Source organism: Danio aesculapii, chromosome 20 (assembly GCF_903798145.1).
Source record: "Danio aesculapii chromosome 20, fDanAes4.1, whole genome shotgun sequence".
NCBI classification, from domain to species: domain Eukaryota; kingdom Metazoa; phylum Chordata; class Actinopteri; order Cypriniformes; family Danionidae; genus Danio; species Danio aesculapii.
Genome location: NC_079454.1, coordinates 36,074,351 through 36,101,760, shown reverse-complemented (window position 1 = coordinate 36,101,760; position 27,410 = coordinate 36,074,351). Strand labels below are relative to the sequence as shown.

General features: G+C 33.9%; 1 protein-coding gene across 4 annotated transcripts in view; it reads right to left on the bottom strand.

Moving 5' to 3' along the window:
* The window catches only part of cdc42bpab (CDC42 binding protein kinase alpha (DMPK-like) b), a 119,621-nt gene that overhangs the window by 76,778 nt on the left and 15,433 nt on the right, over window positions 1–27,410 (bottom strand). For all 4 annotated transcript variants that reach the window (XM_056480923.1, XM_056480924.1, XM_056480920.1 and 1 more), the window contains exon 2: window positions 5,573–5,664. In XM_056480923.1, the coding sequence (XP_056336898.1) occupies window positions 5,573–5,664 (92 nt within the window). The remainder of the gene's footprint in view (window positions 1–5,572; window positions 5,665–27,410) is intronic.

The following is a 27,410-nucleotide window of genomic DNA, read 5'->3' as shown; positions in this document are numbered from 1 at the left end:
AATATTATTTGATAATCATTATCCAGCTGGGTAACACTGAACTAATGACATTAAACTTTTAACCTTTTAAGTGTTTAAAATCACTCACTTATTTTCTCATTTGCTTGTTTCTGATGTATTCATATTAGGTGTAAATCATTGTGACAGATATAGACTAGAAATTTAAAGTTTGCTGTATCAAATCCAGGTAGCAGTGGGCCAGATTGAAACGGTCCGATGCACTTCACTTGCAATGCAGATCATCATTTCTGGACAGCTTTCTACTTACTGCTGTGGACATGAAAGGTTCAGCAGACTTTTTGCTCTGAATGAATGGCTATTAACATGGTGTGAAGAATTTGCTCTTTATTAACAATTGGAATCTTTTCTAGGATCGTTTTAGGCTTGCCCATGCTGATGGGCTGCACCACAGCAGTACTGGAGCTGAATTCCTGTCGGACAACATCTTCAGGATGCTTTGACTAGTTAGTGAAAATCCACATTTTAGTCATGTAGACTTTTGCTCGTCCCACTTTAATCACAGTAATGCATATCTGGCTAACTTCATAGAAACTGTCTGTTCCTCGCATTATTAGATCAAGAATTTAATTTACTATGTGTTCTAGAAAAAAATCTATAAAAAAATCAAACCAGAAAAATGGTAAATAAGTGAAAATACTTTTTTTTTTTTTTTTAAGTTCGGTCTTCTAAACGTCAGGCCACTTGCACCTAAAGCAAGTATTGTAAATGAACAGACAACAATCTTAATGCACTAATAATCCTAATCTTAATGTCTTACTGAAACCTGACTAAAGCAAAATAACTACAGTATGTGAACTTGAATTTAATTAAATTACATTTATTATTAGATAAAGCAACATAATGCTTGGGTAATACATTTAAAATTAATAGTTGTTCAATTAAAATAATATTTATAAAGTGTCCACCAAATTAGTTTTTTTACAAAGTAGTGAGTTAGTTAATACCACCTCACAAATAAACATGGTTTAAAGTAAATAAAAATTTTGTCATCATTTACCCACCTCTAATATGTTCCAAACCTGTTTGATTTTCTTTCTTTAGTTGAGCGCAAAACATTATATTTTGATTAAAGCTGAGCATTTTTAACCGTTAAAAATAAATTATAACCAGTAAAACAAAAGTATGGATTGTGGTTATAGGTTTTCTGTTTTCAGTTTAACAGATGAAAGAAACTTAAACAGGATTGGAACAAGTGAAGGTTGAGTAAATGATGACAGAATAAAATTTTTTGGGTGAACTGTCCCTTTAAAGTGGAAGTGAAGCACTCAGTCAAGTTTACATTTATTTGTAAATTGATGTCCAGTTTAGTGAAAATATAATAAACAAACTCGATTAATGTAACCATTATTGAAGAAAAGAGCATGTTTTACAATAGTTTATATTTTTAGAGCTAGGGTGCAGCTATTTTGGAATATCACTGTCTGACGTCACAAGGTTGGTTCCGTTCCCTCAGCTGAACAGATACATTGGAAGTAATGGACTGAACACGGACACTAGAAAGCCTAATTTAACACAATGCATAAAGTTTTGGATGTGCATCACAGAGCTGGTGCAAATACAAGCATTACATTTACAGTTAAAGTCAGAATTATTAACCCCCCTTTGAATTTTTTTTTTCTTTTTTTTAAATATTTTCCAAATGATGTTTAGCAGAGGAAGGAAATTTTCACAGTATGTCTGATACTATTTTTTCTTCTGGAGAAAGTTTTATTTCAGCTAGAATAAAAGCTGTTTTTAATTTTTTTTAAAGCCATTTTAAGGTCAAAATTATTAGCCCTTTTAAGTTATATTTTTTGATAGTTTACAGAACAAACCATCGTTATTCAGTAACTTGCCTAATTACCCTAACCTGCCTAGTTAACCTAATTAACCTAGTTAAGCCTTTAAATGTCACTTTAAGCTGAATACTAGTGTTCTGAAAAATATCTAGTAAAATATTATTTACTCTCATCATGGCAAAGATAAAATAAAACAGTTATTAGAAATGAGTTACTAAAACTATTATGTTTAGAAATGTGTTAAAAAAATTGGAAATTAGGGAAAAAAATAAACAAGGGTGCTAATAATTCAATGGAGCTAATAATTCTGACTTCAACTGTATGTCCGAAACATAAAAATACATTTTTAAATTTTTCTTTTATTATCGATCAATTGATGTGCTTTGGTCCACTCTCTGTTTTACGATGCCTGACTGCCCTCAATGTCTTTAACAAGATCTGGTACCTGACGTAATGGAGGCGGGTACTTTCACTTTTCACTATATAGCCCCTCACTTCTGTTCATGTTCAAACCAAACTAAGATCGGTGCCGTTTTTCACATCACAGGTTTTTTCGTGCTTCATATTTAATGTTGAAAGATTATTGTAATCGTTGCATTAGTCTGAATGTAAATCACCGTGCCAGGCAGCGCTGCACCAGTGTGAGAGAGTAGACCAAAGCACATCAAATGAACAGTATTTTAAAAAAAAAAAAGAAAAATAGTAAACATTTTTTTAAAAATTTGATTTTAAACACAAGTGTGTTCCTTGTATTTGTACCAGCTCTGCGATGCATGTCCACAACTTCACGCATTGTGTTAAATTAGGCTTTTCAGTCTTCATGTTCAGTCCATTACTTCCACGACATCAGTTCAGTTGAGGGAATGGAACCAACCCAGTGACACAGCGACATTCCAAAATAGCTGCACCCTAGCTCTAAAAACTACAGTAAAACATGGCATTTTCTTCAAAATGGTTACATTAATCGAGTTTGTAATATATATTTTCATTAAAGTAGAAAACAATTCGCAAAATAACGTAAACTTGACAGACTGCTTTACTTTCATTTATATATTTTAAAAAACAAGACCAACTTTATATTAAGGCACCTTAACCACAGTACTTAAAGTTAAATTAATAATATGGTACAATGCACTTATTAAGTACTGTATATACATGTTTTTACATTGTATTATTGTAAAAACTTATTGTTGAGCCCTGTAATATTAATTTCTGTATTTCAAAGGCCACTTAAATTGTCCAAAAACAATATTTGACCTTCATGCATAGTTGATTTAAATTTTTAACTCATTTAATTTTCTCTTTATTTAATGTGTTTTTAATCAACTAATGGTTTATTAAAAAAAAAAAAAAGCTAATAACTACAACCTGAATAAAATAACTATCGCAAATGCACTACACTCAAAATTATAGTGCATTATCTGTGTGAATGAGTGGGAAAATATGTGGGGTGCACTAAGGAGGGAGTGGTTTCAGACAGCTTTTGTGTTGTCTTATTTCTGCTTGTGCTCAGATATTTGAGAGGTTTACATTCTATGGATTTTGCCTTTATTGATGTATATGGGCACTCTGCAAGCAGTGGAAAAAAAATCCTTTTATATAAATTAAGACAATTCCTAACTTTATTGATGTTTCCTTTTGTTATTCAGAAATGTTCTGCATATCTTTTGTGTATATGTCTTGATAAGTAAAAAAAATGGCTCTGGGAATATTGTGAATTTCTTTTGTTTTCATAACTTCTCAGGTTAACTACTTTTTATTTTACTTTTATAGGGACACCTCCAATGTGAAGCAGTGGACAGCTAAAGATGTTGCTGACTGTTATTGCTAGACATTATTTAAATTTGATTATTTGCATTAAAATGTATATTACATTATTAATCATATTATGTGAATGTAATTGTGATGTATATTGATTAATAAAAGTAATTATTTAAGAAAAATGCAATTGTATTTTTTAAAAATCTATAAACATGTATAGATAAAAATAGATAGATAGATGTCTATTGAATTTGTGATTAAACATGTTTGCACAAACCATAAATTAAGAGAGATAGGAAAAACAAGCATTAAAAAATAAAATGGTGCTTCAAAGCACTCAAGGTGGTTCCTGGTCATTCTTAATAAGAGGGTTCCTCAGAGAACTGCTCCTTTTGAAATAGTGCCTAGAGGTTCTTTAGAGGGTTCCGCCGGCGTGGCAATTTGAAGAACCCCAAAAAGTGCCCCCATGAACCTTTCATTTTTACAGTGTTAATAAGAGGGTTCTTCCAGGAACCCTTGAAGTTCCTCAAAGAACTGCCCTTTTTTGAAATGGTGCCTAGAGGTTCTTTAGAGGGTTCCGCCGGTGTGGCAATGTGAAAAACCCCAAAAAGTGCCTCCAGGAACCTTTAATTTTTACAGTGTAGTTTAAATTTAATAGAAAGTGAAAATTTACTCACTATTTACTCTCCATTAAGTGGTTCCAACTTCCAAACCTTTATGAGTTTCTTTAATCTGTTGAACACAGAATATATTTGGAGGAATGTTGGAAAGCTGTAACCATTGACTTCCTTACATCTAGGAAAAAAATTCTAAATACAAGTTTCCAACATTTTTCAAAATATCTTCTTTTGTGTTCAACAGTAAAAATAAACAGGTTTGTGACACTTGAAGTCTGAGAAACTGATGACAGAACTTTCAGTTTTGGGCGAACAATCTCTTTAAAGCTTTCAAGCTATAATAAGGATAAAATAGTAGCAAAATACTGATTTTAAAAGTAGTTTGTATGACAGCCAATATTCCTCAAGAAGTTACACAGGTTATAAAATGACAGTAAATAATGGCGCAATATTTATTTTTATGTAACTTTTCCTTCAACAAAACGTTGACCCTGTCAAATAAAACCTGCATAGAAATTCCATAAACCATTTGCTGGGTTTTTAAACATTACTCTAGTCCAATGTTCCCACTTCATGACCCATTCTGAGCAGCCAGGGATCACTAAGTAATCTAATAGTGCTGGTTTCCTGGCCTACCTGTGCACCACACATTCCCCGGTGACTACATCACACATATGTCATTACAAAAGAACATCAACCACCTCGGGCTCTTTAAAAAACTGCATGAAGAATGTCCTTACTCTGCAACATGTTTAAGGAGAATCAGTATACTAAATCATTAAGTGATGTGAAATGGTACTGTTATAGGATGTATAACAACTTGAATGTTCCTATAAGGGGTGCACAATATATTGTTGCAACATTGATATTGCATTGTTCACATCGCAAAATATGCAATGTTGAGTCTGAATTATAGTTGAACAGGAAATACAGAATTGTCTTTAATACTTTTATTTATGTGGCTTTTATATAATTGTATACAAAAAAAAGTTTTTCTTACTTTAGAACTGTTGTCTTGTTTCAAATCCAAATATCTATATTTCATAAGTGAAAACATAATTTTTTTTTGGCAGAAAATTGCACCTGTTTTAAGGAAAACCTTATTTCTTCTAAATTTGAAAACAAAACAATATTTTTACTTGCTCTATGATTTTTTTAATTTTTGAACTAAAAACAAGACAAAGCAAAGTAAGAAAAGCCTTTTTAAAATATTTGGTTTCTCGATTTCTGTATCTGAATACTGTTAGACTTTATAGTGCTATCTTGTGAAACCATATTCATATTGCAATATTTGAAACCATAAATATAATCGCACAGAAAAATGAAGCATCACAATATCATATTTCTCCAATATCGTGCAGCCCTAGTTCCTACGAAAACAAGAATAATACATACCTCTCCAAAAGCTCCCCGTCCAATCACCTTCAGGATCTCAAAATCCTCCTTGTGTAAGCGCATCTGTTTGACCTTTGATGTGAAAGGTTTGGCTGTAAAAAAAAACAAATCAGGGCACAATCAGTTAAAATGTATGTAAACAATTTATATACATTATTAATTTTTTATTATTATTTTTTTATTTATTTATACAAACACACAAAATAATATATTGTTAATACTTTGTCAAAACATATACAGTTGAAGTCAGAATTATTAGCCCCCCGATTTATTTCTGTTTAACAGAGAGAAGATTTTTTTTTCAGTGCATTTATAAACATAATAGTTTTATTAACTCATTTCTAATAGCTGATTTGTTTTATCTTTGCCATGATGACAGTAAGTTTCAAGATATATTTCAAGATACTCTATACAGCTTAAAGTGACACTTAAAGGTTAATTAGGTTAACTTGGCAGGTTAGGGTAATTAGGCAAGTTATTGTATGACGATGGTTTGTTCTGTTGACTATCAAAAAAAAAAAAAAATAGCTTAAAGGTGCTAATAATTTGGTCTCTAAAATGGTTTTTAAAAAAAATTTTAAACGGCTTTTATTCTAGCAAAAATAAAACGAATGAGACTTTCTCCAGAAGAAGAAAATATTATCAGACATACTGTCAAAATTTCCTTGCTCTGTTAAACATAATTTGGGAAATACTTAAAAAAATAAAATGAGGGCTAATAATTCTGACTTCAACCATATATATATATTTATATAAACACACAAAAAATAATATTTTGTTAATACTTTGTCTGCAAAATACAAAATAAAAAAAACTTTTATATATATATATATATATATATATATATATATATATATATATATATATATTTATATATATATATATAAATATATATATATATATATATATATATATATATATATATATATATATATATATATATATATATATATATATATATATATATATATATTACATAAATACAAGTTGAATTGTTAAATGGCTAAAAGAATTAATAAAGTAGACTAACTCTGACATAATGAATATCAATTATTTTCTTAGCAACTCGTTAACCATGTTAGAGAAACAAAAACTGCTATGTGCTCGTTATTTAATTTGTGCATTGTCTGTAAATCATCATCAGAAATTGCTGTTTTGTAATTGTGTGTGGTAAATCTGGCCTGAACTGAACTGAAATTAAGTGGGTTCATTTTAGTGGGTGTCTTCTATAAATTGTAGTAATGAAATCCGTGATTATTTTTGACCAAAATTCAGATGAACTGATCACTTTAAAAGGGAATTAATATTTTTACTCATTAAGGTTGCAGTTTGCTACAAAATATTTGTATTTCACATAAATTCTGTCCTTCTTGCTATCAATAATAATGTTTCCAATACTAAGAGCAGCACTGCTTTAACACAAATATTGATAAGAAATGTTTATTGAGAACCAAATAGTCTATTTAAATGATTTGTGAAGTATCATGTGATGCAGACGACTGCAGAAAGGATGCGAAATCTTCTCCTTTGCCATCACAGGAGTACAATTACATTTAAAAATATATCAAAATAAAAAACTACTGCTTTAAGTTGCAAATAAATCTTACAATTTTATAGTTTTATTGTATTTGCAATCAAATAAATGCAGTCTTAACTAAAGTAATGTTTTATTAACATGCAAAAACAAACATATAACGTATTTATGAAATCTATTTATGATTTTATTGTTCACATTATGCATATTAAATCGTTATTTTTCTACATCAGCAGCATTGTGCATGTGTTATTTATTCACAGGGTGTAACCATCCTCAACAGAGACCTGCCATCCCTGCCTCACATATCTAACAAGTGGGAAAACATGGGAACAGAGCAGAGGATGATCTCAACTGCAATGCGATAAGGATAAAAGTCTGCCATGTTTATCCTCAACCAGGACACAAACACACCGCAGCTCCCATCTCAGAGTCAACGCTTCTCTGACCTCAACATCTGAGAATGAAGTAAGATTTAAAAATAATCATATTTTTCCACAGCTCGAGCTTATCTAACGTGGTACACATTACTGAGATGTGCTGCTGCTGCTGCTACTTCTACTGATGCAGACTCACAATTCAGACCCTAAATCTCATCCAATCAGCATCATCCGCACAGGGAGGGGTGGCTCTGTTGCCATAGTCATACTGAAGAGGGGGAAAAAGGAAACTTTTTTTTTTTAAAGTCAGGAAAATGTCTCTCAGCCTACAACAAACGGGTCAAAATGAACTCTTAATGGGGTTTTAGATTATTCTGCAATTTCAGACTGAAGAAATTCTGCTTAAACATTCCACAACACTTAAACCACACTTACAAATGTGAATTTCCTATATGTATCACAGCAACTTTCCTTTCCTCAGGACTTCCTGCACCTTTTCTGAGCCTTCTACTTCTTTTTACCATCTAATCAAGTCCATATACAGTATTGAGTCTTTTTTAGACCTTGAGTTTTAATGATTCAATATTTATGTTTTGGTTTCAACAAGATACAAACTGAAAAACACACACCAAATTAAGCACAATCTTCAACTCTTTTGAGCAGACTTTTCTTGGAAAACTAAGGTACTGTTCACATTTGTAGGTTTTCAGTTTAAAACAGCATTTTTATAATGAAAGCGCTCCTTGTTCAGACTGGCGTGTTTATTGCGTTTCAGAAAAATGATCTCTGTCCACACCATACAGCATAAAAAGCATGATACTTGACCATTCACGCTCACTGGGCATGCGTTTATTTTGCCAGCATCTATATTTTGGGGTCTACTGCTTGTGTAATGGTCATATGAAAGGGGCTTGACCAATCAGGGAATCAATTGCAACAGTCTAGACGACCAGTCAATGAGTGATTGTGGACAGCCACCCCTTCATTTTCAAAACTTTGCATTTACATTAAGGCAAGGCAAGTTTATTTATATAGCACATTTCAAACACAATGGTAATTCAAAGTGCTTTACATAAACAGGAATAAAAGAGACAAATATAAAAACAGAATAAAAATTATTTAAAACAGATTAAAATGTGTTAAAAACATGTTTTAAAAGAATAAAAAAGAAAAGAAAGACATAATAGTGCGATCTGTCGGATGTTGGAGCACATCTGATCATTTCTGGAAGCTGATTCCAGCAGCGGGGCGTAGTAGCTGAAGACGGATTCACCCTGCTTTGACTGAACTCTTAGAATTTCTAATTTACTCGATCTTAATGATCTGAGTGATCTGTTAGGTTTGAATTCAGTGAGCATATCTGTAATGTATTAAGGTCCTAGGCCATTTAGTGATTCATAGACAAGTAGTAATACTGAATTTATTCTGAATGTAACTGGGAAGACCTGAGGACAGGTGTGAACTGGATTAGCTGCAACTGTCTGACTGTCTTTTTGGTAGGGCCAGTGTGGAGTCCATTACAGTAATCCACCCTGCTGGTGATAAAAGCATGAACAAGATTCTCTAAGTCCTCACTGGAAACAAAGCATAGTTCTTGCAATGTTTTTGAGATGATAGTATGCTAACTTAGTTACTGCTTTGACATGACTATGGAAATTCAGATCTGACTCCAGAATCACACCAAGATTCTTGAACTTATTTGAGAAATGGATATCAAATGAGAAAACAGTGGGACAAAACAGTGAGAAAACAGAACACAACCACTTTTAAACTAAAACAAGGTCTTTAGCATTTTCAAAACCCTTATTAACTTATCTTAAAAATATTTAATATAACTTAAAAATTAACAATCTTATTACCTAATGTGTAAATAGCACCTAGGATTTAGGCCTCTTTTATTTATTTTTCTCTATCCAGGTAAACACATATTGCCTCGGTAATATTCAGATCTGAACTCTTCATGACTGTCATTAGCTATGTTTCACCTATTTTTATGCGCATTTTGGATATGAAATTTGAAAATGTGCATAAAAAACATATACACATAACTGAGTAGGATAAACTTTTATTCAATAATAAAAGATGATGGGAACACTTTTACCAAACAAATTCCAGAATGTGCAGTAAAAAAGTCATGCGAGTTTGTTGTAAGAGCTCATGTGATGGTAAAAATGTGTGTGAATAGACAAACCAGCAGCTGAACACATTGTAAACCATCTGAAATGTTTTTTTGGTCATTCTAAAACGCCTTAACCATTTCAGTATTAGTTTTAGTAATAGTATTAGTATTTAGTATTAGTGTTATTATATTATTAATTACCTCCAGAATTGTCAATAGCATCTGTGCTCCACGTCTGATGCTTTCAAACGCCACCACACAGTCATTGTGAGTCGGCATACTAAATTAAATAAAGAAAAGATTCACGCAGCCTCTCCTACAGCAGCAAATTCCATTTTTACTTTTGGTATTTGGCGCCAGTTAATCAGGAAGTGACGATTTTGTTCTCTTTGACTCGATGGATGGACACGCTGCTTTATTCACATGTCTTATATGCGAAATTCCAGTTATGCGCATACTTTGGATGGAAACATAGCTAGTGTTTTATCAGCTGTTTTCTCTCCAAATGTTTTCGATGTTCATATAGAGGCCAAGAGATGATTATATATAGACATTATATCATGTCTAACAGTAAAATATATAATTCATGACACTGATTCATGCTTTATAATTGATTTATCATAAACAGTGCACTTTTACTAGGCTACTGTGGCTATGAAGATTAATGAAGTGGCTGTGAAGAATTTATTCAACTGTAAAGATCAGGAATTTCATTACAATCAAAAATACAGATACTTGTAAAGATGCGATAGTTTTACATACCCAACCTTATATTAGAATAATACCTAAAATAGGAGTAGAAATAGCTAGTCTTTATATCAACTTGTGTTTATTTTTGATCAAGCACCTGCTTAAGTGAGGGAATTGTTCTAAACTAAATATACAAAGCATTAAATGTAATGCTTCGCACTCAACATTCCAGTCTTGTATTTATAAAGTCATTATCTGTTCCGTTCAAACTTACAACATCTGTCTTTCAGAGCAAATAAGTGGGTAGATCACCAAGATACAATTGGTGGCTCCAAGGCATTTTGGTCCCAGCAGGCCTTCATTACGCAGCCAGGTCATTACATCTCATCAGAATTGCTCCACATTACTACTGTAATTACACTTAAGCGCTGACCCACTGCTAATCTAACAGTCGACACAGTCACATATCACAGGTCAGGTACTCCATCACACACCCTGCTGCCAACAGATCCAAACATGCCAACAAAGCTACCTCTTAGAGTGCTGTATACTATGTCATGATAGGAGTAATTTTATATCATGATTATAGTCATAATTTTATGACTTTACTGAATTATTATTGAAACCTACATTCCCAGCAACACTAAAGCAAATATGCCAAAAACAATTATTAGAGATGAATTTCAAAATATTTAAATACATATTAATATATGCATGTGTTAAAATGTGAATTCACACCATATTTTGCTGAAAACATTATTTATTAAAACAACACAATAATTACAGAATATGATAGAATACAGAATAAATATTAGCATCTATAAACAATATAATATATATTATCAATAAATATTATTTGTTAGTAATTTGATGATAGTAATAATTTTATTGGAAAATAAAATAATATTTCAGGTGACTTATTCATATGTTATTAATTCAATATTTCTCCACATGCTAATGGTATATACTAGGCTTGTGCCGGTATTCGGTAATGCGATAAATCACGGTAATGAATATGCACGATATTGTTATCGCGGGCACTTCAAAATACCGTGAAAAATAATAGATCCGAATTTATATTCTTAGAACGCGCCTTAGCTTATTTTCCATCAACCGCTTGAAGAAACACTGCGTATATGCTGCGCAGAACTGATGCGCACTCTGATTTAAACAATCCCCACATGTAGAAGCCCTGTGTGTGCAGTGCGCGCCGCCGCTGCCACCGCACTATTAATCCTCACACGCAGGCCATCTGGCAGACTGGGCACTTTCCCGGTGGGCCGACGTACTTTTTGGGCCGGGCTGATCATCGTCTTATGATCTGATCGGCCCATAAAAGGCTTAGCAGCCTATCGTTTTTGTTCTGCCTTATTGATTGACGCTGCTGTGATCTGTGACTCTCTGAAAGTAGATGCTTTTTTTCCCGGACAGACAGACCGGGCCGGTCCATGTGACACTCTGCAGCCCATTGGTTCTTTTCGGTATTGACATTGGGCTGGCCCAATCACAAACTCCTATTTTGGACTCCGTGTGAGCGTGCGTCGTCTGTGTATATTTGTCAAAATAGTCGAGAGTCAGAGTGAAGAAACGCAAGGGAGGCGCAGAGAAATCGCGGGAAATACACCGGCGTTTCATTTAGCGATTCTGAAAAGTTCTCTGTTCATTCTAGTACACGGCTAAAAACGCAAATCACGTGACCACACACTCTCTGCCCAGAGCTGCAGCCACTAGTTCAGCGGGTGAGCATAAACCCCAGGTCAGAGTATAGTGCATGTCAGACAGTTCATCTGCTGGATGATCTCATCTCACTATAGCTGTTAAACGTGATATTGAATTCATCTTGTTGTCTCTATCTAACAATTCTTATGTCTTTTGAATCACTTGTTCTCAGTTAACTGTTTTGGCTGAGTGCAAAGATAAGCTAATATATTAATTTATGTAACCACATACACTGATTCTGCACATTGACTGATTGCTAACCTTTATCGTTTAAATTTAATGTACGTTATACTGTTATAATGGCCTTTATTGGTTATTAAAACTGATATTCTGCAAAAGAGACAGGGTAAAGTTCATTCTTTTCAATGGAAATGAAAGGAGACAGTTATATTTAAGCCTTGTTTTGTTATAAATATGCAGTGTGAAGATGATGCTCATAAAAATATGCAGCTACACGAGGCTGTTTGCTGTCTGTTAATCATAATATCAAAATGAAACAAATTTGACTTATATTATGTTTTCATTGTTTAGATAGTGAAACAGCAAGCAGGATGAGGTGAAAGGTAAAAATGTAAAACTGTTCCCTTTGAAGATTTACCCATGCATTAGCAGGCAGTTTTTGTTATGTTTATTATTGAATATAGGCTGAGTCAATAGTGTATTGAATAAGCTAAATTGACTGTAGTGTATGAGTGTGTGTGAATGAGTGTGTATGGGTGGTTTCCAATATTGGGTTGTGGCTGGAAAGGCATCTGCTGCATAAAACATGCTGGAATAGTTGGCAGTTCATTCCACTGTGGCAACCCCTGATAAATAAGGGACTTATGCGAAGAAAAATAAATGAATGAATAGTGTATTTTTTTAGAACTCAACAAATATCTTTATGGACAGTATACAGAAATTAAATTGAAATTAAATTGAATTGCCCCAGTCCAGCCCTGGTTACACAAAGAAGAAGCATGGCGGAAGGAGGAACGCTGCCGACACTTTATCCCCCTTCAAAAAGGTTAAAGTCAGAAGTTTGGAAATATTTTGGGTTCCAAAAAAAATGCAGAGGGATTACGAAGACGGTTTCCCTTTTGCACATTCACTTTGATATAATTGCTCAAGTTTACTTTTATATTGTGTATTGTTTTATTTATATTTATTTGTATTTAAATGTTTGAAGTACTTTTAGTTAATTAAAAAGTTATTAAAGTTTTGTTATTGAAGTTTTTTGTGTTTTTTTACCTGTTTCTCTAGTAAAATTACAATATCGTGATAATACCGTATACCGTGATAAAAGCTCAATCAATTAATCGCAGCATGAAAATGTGATACCGGCACATGCCTAGTATATACTATTATTTATATAATATATACATATACACTAGTTTATATATATATATATATATATATATATATATATATATATATATATATATATATATATATATATATATTATATATATATATATATATATATATATATATATATATATATACATATATATTATATATATATATATTTAACAATTCTGTCTGATTCTTGAATCTGATTGGTTAACAGCTGTGCGATATTTTGCCAGTAACAGCACTCACACTGCCTATTCACCCTTCCAATGTATTACTCCGCCCACATACAGCAACAAGCAGAGGACACTCTACAGTTTAACAAATATTGCTGCTCTTGGGAAAAATAATGTACTTTTGAGGCTTTTTTTAGTCAAGCATGTAGCTGTTTAGATTGCAACTATACAGTTTATTTATAAGAATGGTGCCTATTTTAAAATATTTATAATTTCTGAGAGACAGCGTTTCGGCGGTCATTAGCTTGCCAAACTGAGCAGACCAAAGACGGTTGATGTTGTCTATACATACGTACATATATATACACACACACATATATATACACTAGTTTTTTATATATATCAAGACAGTAGTTTGCTGTATTTTACATTTTACATCCTTTTTTAAAGACATTGCATTATATTAATACTTATTATTTGTTAGTAATTTGATAATAATAAATTTATTGGATAAAAATTATTTCAGTTGACTCAGACTGTATTATTTCAGTATTTTTCCACTGTTAACGTGTGCTAATGTGTGTGTGTGTGTGTTATATTATATTAAATATACTATTGTTTATCATATATATATATATTAAATATTACTAATACAATATACAACGAAGCTAAAACAATATCAAATAAAAACATGTAGTAGTCCGTATTTTTGAAAAATCTAGTCAATAAAAAAATTTACATTTTATTTTTCAATTATTATTATTGTTTTTTTTTTACCTGATGGACTCCAACCTACAAATTACAAAAGCCTCCCATTGTGTAACACTTGATATCAAAAAGCCCCAAATAAATGTAATAAATAAATTTAAATGCTAATTAAAAATGCATTTATAAGACAATTTAGGCACTAAATTCTGACTGGATGTTCTGCCCAAACTTACTACAGACACAGGACAAAAATAAGCATAGAGTGAGCCACGCTTGACCTGTTAGAAACTCTCAACAGTTCTGAGACACAAGTTCGCGGTCAGCGCATGTTTAAATAAGCTGCAGTTATGTCACACACACACCATCGACTACACAAACTCGGGCATAATGAAAATAAGCAAGAACCACTGGAGTCCTCAAACACATCACATATCCACAGCATGATCAAACAAATAAAAAAAACTCAACACGAACATCAAAATAGACCTGCAAGGCTCTTCAGAAAACAAGCAAAGTGACAGAGAAACGCATGTGAGAGCTGTCCATTATTATGAAGCAGCTCCGCCTTATGTATTTAAGGATTAGCGAGTTAACGATATTAGTTTAGTGAAGCTTCTATTCTTTCATTTTGTCAGCTGAACAATAGCTATACAGTATCAGTCACCTGAAATCCTAATAAATCAACATGGGCATGGCAAACATAGCAACAGTTGCCATGACAAAGGAGAGTGAGGTCACCTGAAGTGTTGTAAATGTAAACTTCTCCACCACATTGCTGACTGACTGTACTGCTGTTTATGATCCGTTCAAAGAATGCTTCCAATGGTATATTACATTACGAGGTCATACAAGCGCTGTTATTTGAGCATGAGTGATGTAATGCTTTTCTACGATTTCTTTATATTTTAAATACAAGTTTATTTGTATGTTTTGTTTTCATTTTCATCTTAAAAAATGTCCTTTTTTAAAGTATTTCTTTGTGTTTTTATTAGATTTTTGCTTCTTTAAATGTCACACAAGTAGTTCATTTAGTATCAGTTAGGGGGAATCACATTTTATTTATTTATTTATTACTTTATTGCTTTTATTTCAAGTAACTATGTTGTGTACTTTGTCATATTTATTAGCATTTGCTTTTTTAAAATCTCCCATTTGTTTTCAGTGAAGATGTACAAAGCAGTGACATTTTAGTATGACTTTAATAACATTTAATTTGTTAAATATTTGAATAAAATATATTAAAAACAAAATGTTACATAATATTTTCTGCTTAAATGTTGTTTTTAACTTTATATTTTATGTCATTTTATTGTACTTTTTAATAGGTTTTACTTTTTCTATTATGTCTATAGTTTTTGGCAAGCTATTTGAATTATTTTTTAATATGATTTAATGTATGAATATTCTGATTTACTTTAATAGATTGTTTTCACATGATGTCACTGATGGCGAGTAAAATTCAGATGGAGGGCAGGAAGTGATTCTTTCACATAGGAATCACTATCAGACCATCAAAATGTTTCTGTTTTATGTTGTTTATACTTGTTTAAATCGGTCAAAAGTGAGAAATTCTGAACAGTTTTTATAGATTTCCAAAAGTTTTAGCTCAAAAAGGGGAGAAAGTTCAAGAAACTGTCTGAAAAACCGAGGAAAGGCGGCATGTAATCAACATTTTTCAATACATCCATGTGTACAAACTTTTTTTGAATGCGATAATTCATTTGACAGCACTAATAAAGATTATATACAGGCCTAGCTATGAGTATAAATGTTTATGTGACATATAAAGATCAGATACAAACACCACCCACTTATACAAAATCCAGGAGAATATAAATAACGAACACTGCCATGTAATCGCTGCAACGAAACCTCCGTTTTGTTTTGCAATAATCCACTTTACTGGCATTTCGGCGGAATAAACAACCGTAACGTGAACATCGAGATGCGCAGCAGCAGTGAATGTTTGTTGATGTTAAGTTTATCGACAGAACAAAAAAGAATTGCTCTTGTGACAAAACTACACAGTTATTAGTGTAGAGGACTTGTTGCCCCTTAAAAAAATTAAAAATAAATAAATAATAATGTAAACTAGTGCTGGGCGATTAATAAAAAAGTAATCGAAATTAACATTCAGAACCAATAATCGATCAAATTTTTCCAGGTCAATTTTTTCAATTACATACCCTACCCCATGTGGAGTCACGTGACCCTGCTCAATGATTGAAAGCTGCGCCAGAGATGCCTCGAGATGGCATATTTCCAACAATTTTTTTTTTTTAATGAAACATTTGTTTACAGAAGATGGAGAAAATATTATTTATTTATTTAAAAGAAATACTGCTTATTTTCTACTCTTAATATAAAAATCATTGAAAATTATTTATTTTTTACAAAAGTGCAAGTTTTTCATTTTTTAAACTTGTCAGTGATCTATGAGGGCAAAATAAATAAATGAAATAATAGTTTATTAATCGTAATCGAGTTAAAATGTTCAATTAATCGAGAGTTTAATTTTAGGCCAAATCGCCCATAGTAGACTATGCGTCCACGCTTTTGTATGCTTTCATCTGTTATTTCGTGATGTCTGGAAGATATCCACATGGGAAAAAACTATAGTAATTTATAACAAAACAAACGTTTTTGAACCACATAGTAAAGTGTGTAATGTGTACAACTCTGTTAATGAACGCTAAGAATACTGTAGCATAGTAAATTGATAAACTGTAATAAATACTGTAACGTTAGTGTAAACTGTGGTGCAGTGAGATTATAGCGTAGAAAACTGAAGTTTATTGAATAATTTGTTTATTACTACCGTTGTGTTGTTCCACAGCTCAATATAATTACTACGACAATTTAATTCAAGTAAGTATGCTTCCAACCACTATAGTATGTACTATAGTATTTTTTCATGTAACGTAATAGCTTATACAGTATGTACCGCCTTGACAGGCAAGTATATTTTAGTTCAGTAGAAAACTCTGCCCTTTTCGTGATATAAGGATCATACCCATTATATGTGGTTATTTTCTATTTATATTTTCTATTTATATTTATATCTGGATGGAGTGTTGGTTGTAGCGATTGGGTAGCTTTACATGGACAAAGAGAAAATTAAGATCTGTTTAAAAGTATTTAAGACCTACAACACCATATTTCAGTGGATTTAAGACTTTTCTTTTAGGCCTAAATTTTAGTTTTTGAAATTGAACACATTTTAAAACTTTTTAAGACCCTGCAACATCCTGTTTAATTTCATCATGCAAATTAAAATAATTTTACTGTCAACGATTTAATGCTATAGTTATACTATATGATGTATTTGGATTTTTTTTTATAATTTTGTTGTGTATTTTTGTAGGTTTCATTTCTTTTAGTTTATTTGTAATTATGTTACAATACAAGTAAGATGAACTCAAAACAATGCAGTCATGGAACCTGAAAGCTAAAATAAATGAAAGCATTTTAACAATATATGTCAGTCTCTGTTTATTTTAAGTAACATCACTTATTTAACATATTTAACTTTAGTTACAATAACAACACTTGTGCACATGATATGAAACGTATGCAAAATATGAATGCTGAGGTTTTGAGAGTGTCTTAGGCATTGAGGGACTGGAAAAACACGTCTCTGTGTCTCCTAGCAGGCTGGTTAAGGGTGTGTGTGACAGGGCTAGTGTAAATTTGCCTTCTCCTTCGCTGTATTTGGGGACAGGCGTGTGTGCATGAAGGATGCAGTGAAGAACAGAGGCCCAGACCGAGAGCTCCCACATCCACGGGACATCTGGAAGCCATAAGAAGGATTATTTACAGCCACGGTGAGGTAACAACGCAAAAATGCCGCTGCCAGAAGAGCACGTCCCGGCTCCTGGAGCTAAAAGACCTGAAGATGGCCTTCCTCTGCCGGAACCAGAGAGGATAATAAGACACAGAGTCCATAATGTTAAAAAGGTAGCTTATATGCTAATGCTAATAAGAGATAAGCATAGTGAAGCTCCATAATGAAACTCTGCTTTACAGTATAGCTTTATTTATGCTCCATCGTGTTTACATTCAGTTTGACAAATTAAACATAAGACACCTTTGTAGCCATGAAGAAAGGATATAAATGACAGCGATTTAAAAGCAAGCTAATATTTTCAGTTACTGATATAATACCTTCTATATCTTGCAAGCAAATCTGATGACAACTTTAAGGGGCCGATCACACTGAACTCGCTTTTCTGTTTTGAGAACAAAAGGTGCACAAGAAAAAAAGTGTGCTGTGCTTGTTATGTCTCTAGGCAACGACTGAATCAACTGCACACTGTGTGCGAGCGTTGCTGTTGAGATCATTATAATTCTAATATTTAATAATATTGTGATATTCCAACACTATCACAATTCGTAACTTTTTGATTTAGTGGCTAATTCGTAGGAAATTGTACAATCTCATTTGTACAATTTAGTACGATTTGCGTATCCCCCAATGACAGTTGGGTTTAGGGGTGGAGTTGGGTGCAACGTCTTCTTTCAAAATTCATACATTTTCATACAACTGAACTCGTACAAATTAGCCACTAAATTGACAAAACATAAAAAAACGTTAGTTTCCTCGAACAGGCTGGATATTCACGATTTCTGAAGTCATACAGCTCTGGACAATTTGAAACAGCCACAAATGGTCTCTTCTCCATCTTTAAAAGTCTCAGTAGTCCTCTTAACAACACAAACACTGCTGTCACCTCTGCTTCCTTCGCACGGTCGCATAGCCCTCGCTGTGGCTGTTGGCGACGCTGACATGCACCTCTCAAAAAATGTAAATACATGTCGCAAAGACACGTAGCCCAAGCTCTGTGATTGGTCGGCTTAGTTGGTGGGCAGTGCTGAGAGCCACGAGCCCGATGGAGCGATTGTTTACATGTGGAGTCCCGCAAAGGGTCTACAGATGGAAACTTTTGTATAGGGTTTACCTTATGATTAAAGTTGTTGCACGTCCACCAGTTCCCGCCTCTGAATAAGCGAGTTTTAGCTACTTGTACATTAAGGTAGCGTTCAGAAAAAACAAAACACCCACAAAGAAACTCGACACAGAGGAAAATAATAACGTACTGCAAGCTAGCGTTTCGGTAGTGTTATTACAGAGCAACACAAACAGCATGCAGAAGTACAAATGCACGACTACGAGCAAGGCACGTGATCACTCGAGGCAGAAGTATAAATCAACCTTTAAGTTAACTAATTAACTTGTGCAAGTTAATCGATTGAAAAAAAACTATTTGATTCGTAAATCCTTAATTAAAATCGAACCATTTGTTCTGCGATGTAAACGCAGTCCTTTGATTATGTCATCTTGACGGCTTGGGAGAAATATGCTTAGCCACGCCCCTCCAACCTTTAATTTGCTGCTAGTGAAAAATGAGAGAAAAGATAAACAATAAAACCCGCCACCAACTCAATATATCGTTTTATTTGGAAATACATTATCATACAGAAACAAAAGTCTGCAGCAACTTCTGGCAAACGCTGACTTTAGTTGAATAAAAGCCCCAATGTCCCAATATAAGGCCATCAATAAACCTGAACAAATAAATTAAATGTACAAAATTGACTAGCTCCTGAGCCAGGCTTTCCTTCATAGTTACAACAACAGTCTCCGGTTATTAAACAAGCTTGCAGGATATCAAATTAATTAAAAAAAAAAGTAATGGGTGCTTTTATTCCCAAAGGCAAAGTCATGCTTCATGCTAGCATGCAGTTAGGGAAATATGAAACCTTCCATGAGAAGGGGAGAGCATTAAATCTTTAATAAGTACCAAACGACAAACGTACATAAACATGCCCGAGAATCACTTTCATACTGCATAAACATGCAATGGGGCGATAAATTGTGTTTAATGCTAGAGTGAGCACCCATGACGGTCTAATTCCCAAAGCAATATATACCACCCCAACAGCACCCCCCGCTACAGATGACAAAGACAAGACAAAAACGACACTTGTCTAAACCACTGCAATGCAAAAACAGGATATTCCCAAAATACAATGAGACCAGAGGAAGAAACCAAGAACAAACAAAGCAATAAGGTCTGGGAGGTTGTGCTGAAAAAATGCAAGCGGACGGGGTAGGTGAAAAATTGCCCATTAGAGATGCCTGAAACTCAAAGTGCATTAATGGTGCGAAAGAGCAAAAACACACACACACGCAGGCAGCTATGTTAAAAATTCACTGAATGCAGGAAGGTTATTTGACAAATGCCATAAACAGAAACTCAGTCACAAAAGACAGAGACGAAATGAGCCGGTAAACACGTCAGAAACGTGTTTGACACTCCACAGCAGCTCTCTGTGTGCGTTTAGTCACATCAACCGTTTTGTAACATGATCCACCTTCGCAATCCCCTATTTCTTCCATTTACATTGGAAATACATAAACTGAGTCATGCTACTGCAGCGAGGTTAGATAACAATACTTCTTTTAAAGGACACCACCACCCCCAATGAGGAGCAAACTTGAGAATGAAAGAAGGATGAAAGAAGCCTGTTGATCACCTGTGGATTTTTGTCATTCACATTACTGATGAAATTACAAGTGTAAACATTTATTAAAACTTGATTTGGTCATTCCTAACTTTGACTTTGACTTTATAAGATTTATTTTCAGAGGAACACAAAAGGAGATAAACTGAGGAATGTTCACACTGCACTTGTCATACAGTGAATGTTGACTACAAGCCAAAAAAAATCTGAATGTGGTTTCTCATTTAATGTGAATGTGGTTTCTCAGTGCAGTTTTGATTTGTTTTGAATTTTTGTAGAAAAAAAAAGTCTAAAAATATTTGTTTACAACTTTTTTGGGTGGTTAAAGCTTTCTAGTTTGAACTTCTACCTTAAAGGTACAGAACATCTTACAAATCTGGTGCATGATGTGTCTAACAGTGTTGGGCATGTTCTTTTAAAAGAGTAATTAGTTACAGTTACTAGTTGCTTTTCACAAATAGTAACTGAGTTATACATAATCATAAAAGTAACTACTTACCAGTGAAAGTAACTATTGTGTTACTTTAAAAAAATCTCATTTAAAATAAATATAAACATTGTACACTAATCTACACTATTTTAATGTTGTTGTGGGACAATGTGAGAAACAACCATCAAATTCAACTTATCATTATTTATTAATTAATTTTCTTTTCGGCTTAGTCCCTTTATTAAAAAGGGGTTACCACAGCGGAACGAACCACCAACTTATCCAGCATATGTTTTACGCAGCGGATGCCCTTCCAGCTGCAAACAATCACTGGGAAACATCCAACACACTAATTCACACACATACACTATGGCCAATTTAGCCAACCCAATACCGCATGTCTTTGGACTTGTGGAGGAAACCGGAGCACACGGAGGAAACCCACACGAACACGGCGAGAACATGCAAACTCCATACAGAAACGCCAACTGACCTAGCTGAGGCTCGAACCAGCGACCTTCTTGCTGTAAGGCGAACATTCTACCCACTCCGCCACTGTGCAGCCCAACATATTATTATTACTATAGTTCATTACACAACTGATGGTTTAGTACTTTAAGGTAAAAGTAGTGCTTATAATTTCAGTTTGCAAAAGCTACCTTTGAATTTGCCATCGTTCTGACTCCTGGTTGTTGGTATGTGCGACTGACTGTGTGTGTTTGTGTGTGAACACCTGCACTAATCTTCCTCTGATTGATACTCCATCTAAGCCAGGGATGCCCAAACTAGGGCCTGCGGGCCAAAGTTGGAACATAGTAACCTTTGATTTGGCCCGTCATCCCATCTGAGAAAAGAGGAAGAAAAATGGCCATAGTTTGGAGCAGTGGTCACCAACATGGTGCCCGCGAGCACCATGGTCGCCCGCGAGGATCACATGAGTTGCCCGCGGGCCTGTTCTAAAAATAGCTCATCATAGCCACTTACCAGTAAGCTTCATCTAATATTTTTGTAGCTATTCTTTTTAAATCACATTTGCATTAGTGTAAATGGAAAGGCAAAACTGTGCTTAAAGACAGGAATCTCCACTCTCTCTGATGTCCAACTCGAGGCAACTACAATGGTTAGAAGAGTGTTAACTATGTTTAAAATGTTGTAGATTTGGTAATTTTTTTATAATTTCAGTCAAATTTGAAAGAGGATTTGTTAATCTGTACAAACATGGAACAACGAAGTGCATGACTTGTTAAAAAATGTTAGTGGCCAGTGATGAAAATATTGTAGAAGTGATCATTTGAAAATGTAAATACTTGCAGAGATTTATAGAAATAAAGTGTTGCATATTGATATTTCTCTGTTTCCTACCTTGTTGAACAACTATTGTGAGAAGTCATTTACATGATCAGTGTCTTCACGTAGATTAACAATAATTTATAATTAGAAGTAAAATGAGCAAATTTGTTATCTTAGAAATGTGTATCAAACTATTAGCCCTTCACATTATTCGGTACCCAAGAAGTAGCTCTCAGTTTCAAAAAGGTTGGTGATCCCTGCTTTAGAGGTCATCATTTCAGATCTGATGTAACCTTCTGTTTGTTTGTTTCATTGTTAAAAGCTAACTGAAATTCAATGTTTCAAGTCAATGGTGTAAATTAATCAGATTTAGTTTAAATGTACATACTGTCACTCGACAGATCAAATCAAAGCAGATTCTGCTTGACTAGTGTATTATCATTGAGATATAAATATGAATGTTTAAGTTATTTTTGCAAATAAGTTATCCTTTTAAATGTTATACTGAATTAGTTAATATGATTTAAAGTTATGTTTTTATTTACTTTTAAATCCTGTGAAATAAATTAGGAAATTACCCATGGCAACTTTAACGTAACATTCCTTGGTATATTTAACTTAGGCTTACGGCTCTCAATGATATTTGGTTTTTGGCCCTTTATACAAAAAAGTTTGGGCACCCCTGATCTAAGCCAATAATCAAGTTCACAGTTACACCACGTTCACAAACACACCAATCATCATCGCTGGTTGGTTATGTGTCCGGCCCCACACCCAAACATACACACACACCCACCCTAGAGAAAGAGAGGTCCTATGGCTGAGAGAGACGCTGCTTCAGTGTCCTTAATTATTGTACTGCGCATTTTATTGTCAGTAACTGTAACGGGCAAACAGTAACTCATTTGATTGCTCGTTACTGAATAGTATCACCGTTCCATTTATTTACAGTGCCGTTATTCACATCACTGGTCTTCAAATGTTTGTTTTATGCATTTACTGCAAATCAAGCAGCTTGGATCTTATTCTTGGTCTTATTCTGAAACAATAAAATAAATTGGGGGGAAAAGGAAGACTGAAATTTATATAGTTATTCAGTTATTTAAATAGACACTCTTGGACAGCATTGATATTCATTGAATGGAAAACAGCATCTTGGACATTCAGCAATAAATATCTGCTTTGTCATGAGTAAACGATGACAGGATTTTTCATTCATGGGTGAACAACTCCTTGAACATCAGTATGTCTTCAAAGAGATGTTGACTATGTCATGAGACATAAGGGTAGTGTATTATATTGTGTGAGGCCCGATGTATAATTAAAAGGAGGGTTGTTACTTCTAAGAAACTAATTCCGACATCTTTGAAGCAAAGCAGAACGGTCATATGCCCTGCAGCATGTCGAGCTCTTATGCTCAATTTGAGGAGATGTGGCTAATACCAGCATAAGCTTCGCCGGAGTTTTTAGTCAACATAATACCAGCGAGTCACCTCCCTGTGGCAAAATATGTTATGGTAGATGTAACTCTATCCCACTGCATTCTCCGTGAACAGAGGAGTGAATGAAATCTTGCTGGACGTTTCCTACCACCGCTGACTGAAAGACCCGCAGGCAGTCGGAACTTCGCCACCACCACCCATGTAATGTGTTCAAATAATCATCACTGTCATCGTAATCATTATAATCTTAATCGTCAATCTACTTCGCTGGAACATGCCACTGTGAAATTTTCATTTGGGCTAGACAATGAGTGTCAAACATACTTTTCCATTAAAAGCAAACATCAAACCCTATTAGTAACCAGCAATTTGTAACCTGATATATACACACACATGCTTCTCACAGTGTTGTTCGCATGAGGTTAAAAACTGAAAAACTGTTGTCATCTACTCAGCCTTCTGTTGTTCCAGATCTGCGTGACCAACCAACATCTGAATGCAACTTTCTTTTAAAAGAATGCACTGTAAAGAACGATTATTTTTTTTCCTCAAACAAAGCTATTCAGTAAATTCAGAAGACAGCCTTGTAGATTATGGGCCCCTAATATAGTGCTTTCTATTCCTACCTAAAGCCCAAAAAGCTCCAATTGCCATTCTTTGCAAATGTATGAAATTAAGACCATTTTTGATGGTTTGTTCTATTACTTCCTTCTTTTTTCGGCAGCACACATTTGATGCACCTTGGAAAGTTCAACAGCCAATCAGAATCATGCACTCAAACAAACACAATAGGCCTGTCACGATAAGGAATTTTTGTGCGATATATTGTCACAGCAATGGTTGCGATAAGCAATATTATTGTCATTTTGAGATCATTTCATGCCACTGATTATATAATGACTATATAACAGCATAAAAATAACTGAAACTCTCACATGGTCGCCTACTGAAGATCAGTACCTGGATGGGAGACCACATGGGAAAGCAAGGTTGCTGCCGGAAGTGTGTTAGTGAGACCAGCAGGGAGTGCTCAACCTGCGGTCTGTGTGGGTCCTAACGCCCCAGTATAGTGAAGGGGACTCTATACTGCTCAGTGTGCACTGTATTTCGGGTAAGACGTTAAACCGAGGTCCTGACTCTCTGCGGTCGTTAAAAGTCCCTGGATGTTCTGCGTAAAAATAGTAAAGGTTTAACCCCGACATTCTGGGCAAATTTGTCCACTAGCCTCAGTTCATCATGGCCTCCTAACCATCCCCATATCATAATTGGCTTCATCACTATGTCCCCTGTCTACCAATCAGCTGGTGTGTGGTGTGCGGTCTGGCGCAATATGGCTGCCGTCACGTCATCCAGGTGGATGCTGCATATTGGAGGTGGATGAGATTCCCCTCAAAAATGTGGAAAGCGTTTTGAGTGTCCAGAAAAGCACTCTATAAATACAAGGAATTATTATTATTGTGCAAATAAATAGCCATAAACACTTTAAAATACTTCTCATTCTTAAGGTTATTTAGATTCTATAATTCGATTTTAAAAAGGTAAATGTACTTTTATACATACTATAAATGCCAAATATTAAATTATAAACTTTGTCACGGGTGAGGTAGAATGTAATTATCATTGTAAAATGGCTTTAACGTTATTTGTAAATTTGTAAATATATATTGGAATGGAATAAAATTATCGAGGTCATCTCCAAGTATTGTACGATAAGTCGATATTGACTATTGTGACAGGCCTAGCACTCAACAGCCCTGTGGTATAAAAACAAAGAAAGGCTGAAGAACAAAAACATGCAGAACTGTTAATTTAAGATTGGATTGAAGAAAACATGAGTGCTAAAAAGGTGGCAGGTTTTACACAGACAAAATAGATGTTAAAATATATTTTACAGTCGTCTGGCATTTCCATCCAAGTTATGACATATTGAATAAAACAAAACATCAATTGAGCATGGACTGACCATTCATAATAAGACAAACTGCATTTTCCAGAATTCTTTCCATTTTAGTTAACTCTTCCTTGCTGGTTGAATGAAATTCCACCTCATACATCACCAACTCGGCAGAACCCCAGACAATATTCAAGCTATTCTTTGATCACTGTCCTTTTTTTTCTTGTGCATTTGTTCTATTGGCTTTGAAATTTCACTGCATAAACAAAACAGCAAGCAAAAGGTATGCAAATGGCATCTTCTAGAGAGACTACAAAGTGTAGACACTTGCTATCCCATAAAGCTAAGGGAGAAGATTTGTGTGGCATGGCAGTAAAGAGATACAACTAATGCCGGTAAGTCAAGTAACAAAAACAACATGACGAAAGTGGAATGTTTGGACTGCATTCATATGATACACATTCAGTGCACAATTTCAGATACAGAGAGAATATTTGTTATCTACATTTATACTTCTATTTAAACTCACAGAACTTAGTATTTAGCTATCGAGTCAAAAGTCTACAAAAGACTCAAATCAGTTAGTTCAGTTAAATCCTAAATGAATGTTGAGAATAAATCTTGTAACTCTGACTCAATGACAGAAAGCGGTCAGTCTAAAACTGCCACAAAGCTCCATTTTATTAATATGTAGAACATATTGTAAATGCTTAATTTCCAATATCTACATATCTAACATTAATTTGTCGATATGGCAAAAATGCAATCTCGATAATTCTTTTCCATTTTGAATGATAACGATATATATTTTCGATAAAAGTTGTTAATGCTTCTAGCTTTAAAAGACTATCACAACAAAGATTAGATACAATTTAAAATATAATTAAGTATGAAGAACTGTCATTTATACATTATTTTTGTATCTCTAATATTAATAAAATTACAGGTTTCTGTTGTTGCATATTTCTAATATGCAAACAAAATTTCAATCAATATCGAGTAAAAAATGTCCATAGCTTATCATTGTTATCGACATAAATTTCATCGTGATTCGTTATGATATTGATTATCAACCTAGCCCTATTTCAGGTACACGCAAAAGGAATATTTTGCTGCTTGTTCAAACTACTTATTTAAAATGAGCTGAAACAACACAATTCTTGGGGTGTTTTGGGGACAATTTAATTGTTTTATGTTCAATCGACTTAAATTTGTTAAAAATAATAAGTTAACTTAATTCGTTCATGTTGTCAAAACAAATCGATTGTGTGAAATACAGCATTATTTACAGTGTAACAAAAAAAGAAAAAAATCTGTGACTGGTTTCTTGTGAATCTGACACCCTCTTCTATTCAAATTCACAGAACTTAGTACTTAGCCATCGAGTCAAAAATCTACACAAGACTCAAATCCTAAACATAAATTCAGTTAATCCTAAATGAATCAAATCTAGTAACTCTGACTCAATGACAGAAAGCAGTCACAGTCTAAAACTGCCACAAACCTCCATTTTTCAGCAGCAAAAATAAAATAAAGGACCAAAATGCCTATATATAAACATCTCTGCAGTCCTCCAGTGTACACACTTTCTGGGCCACA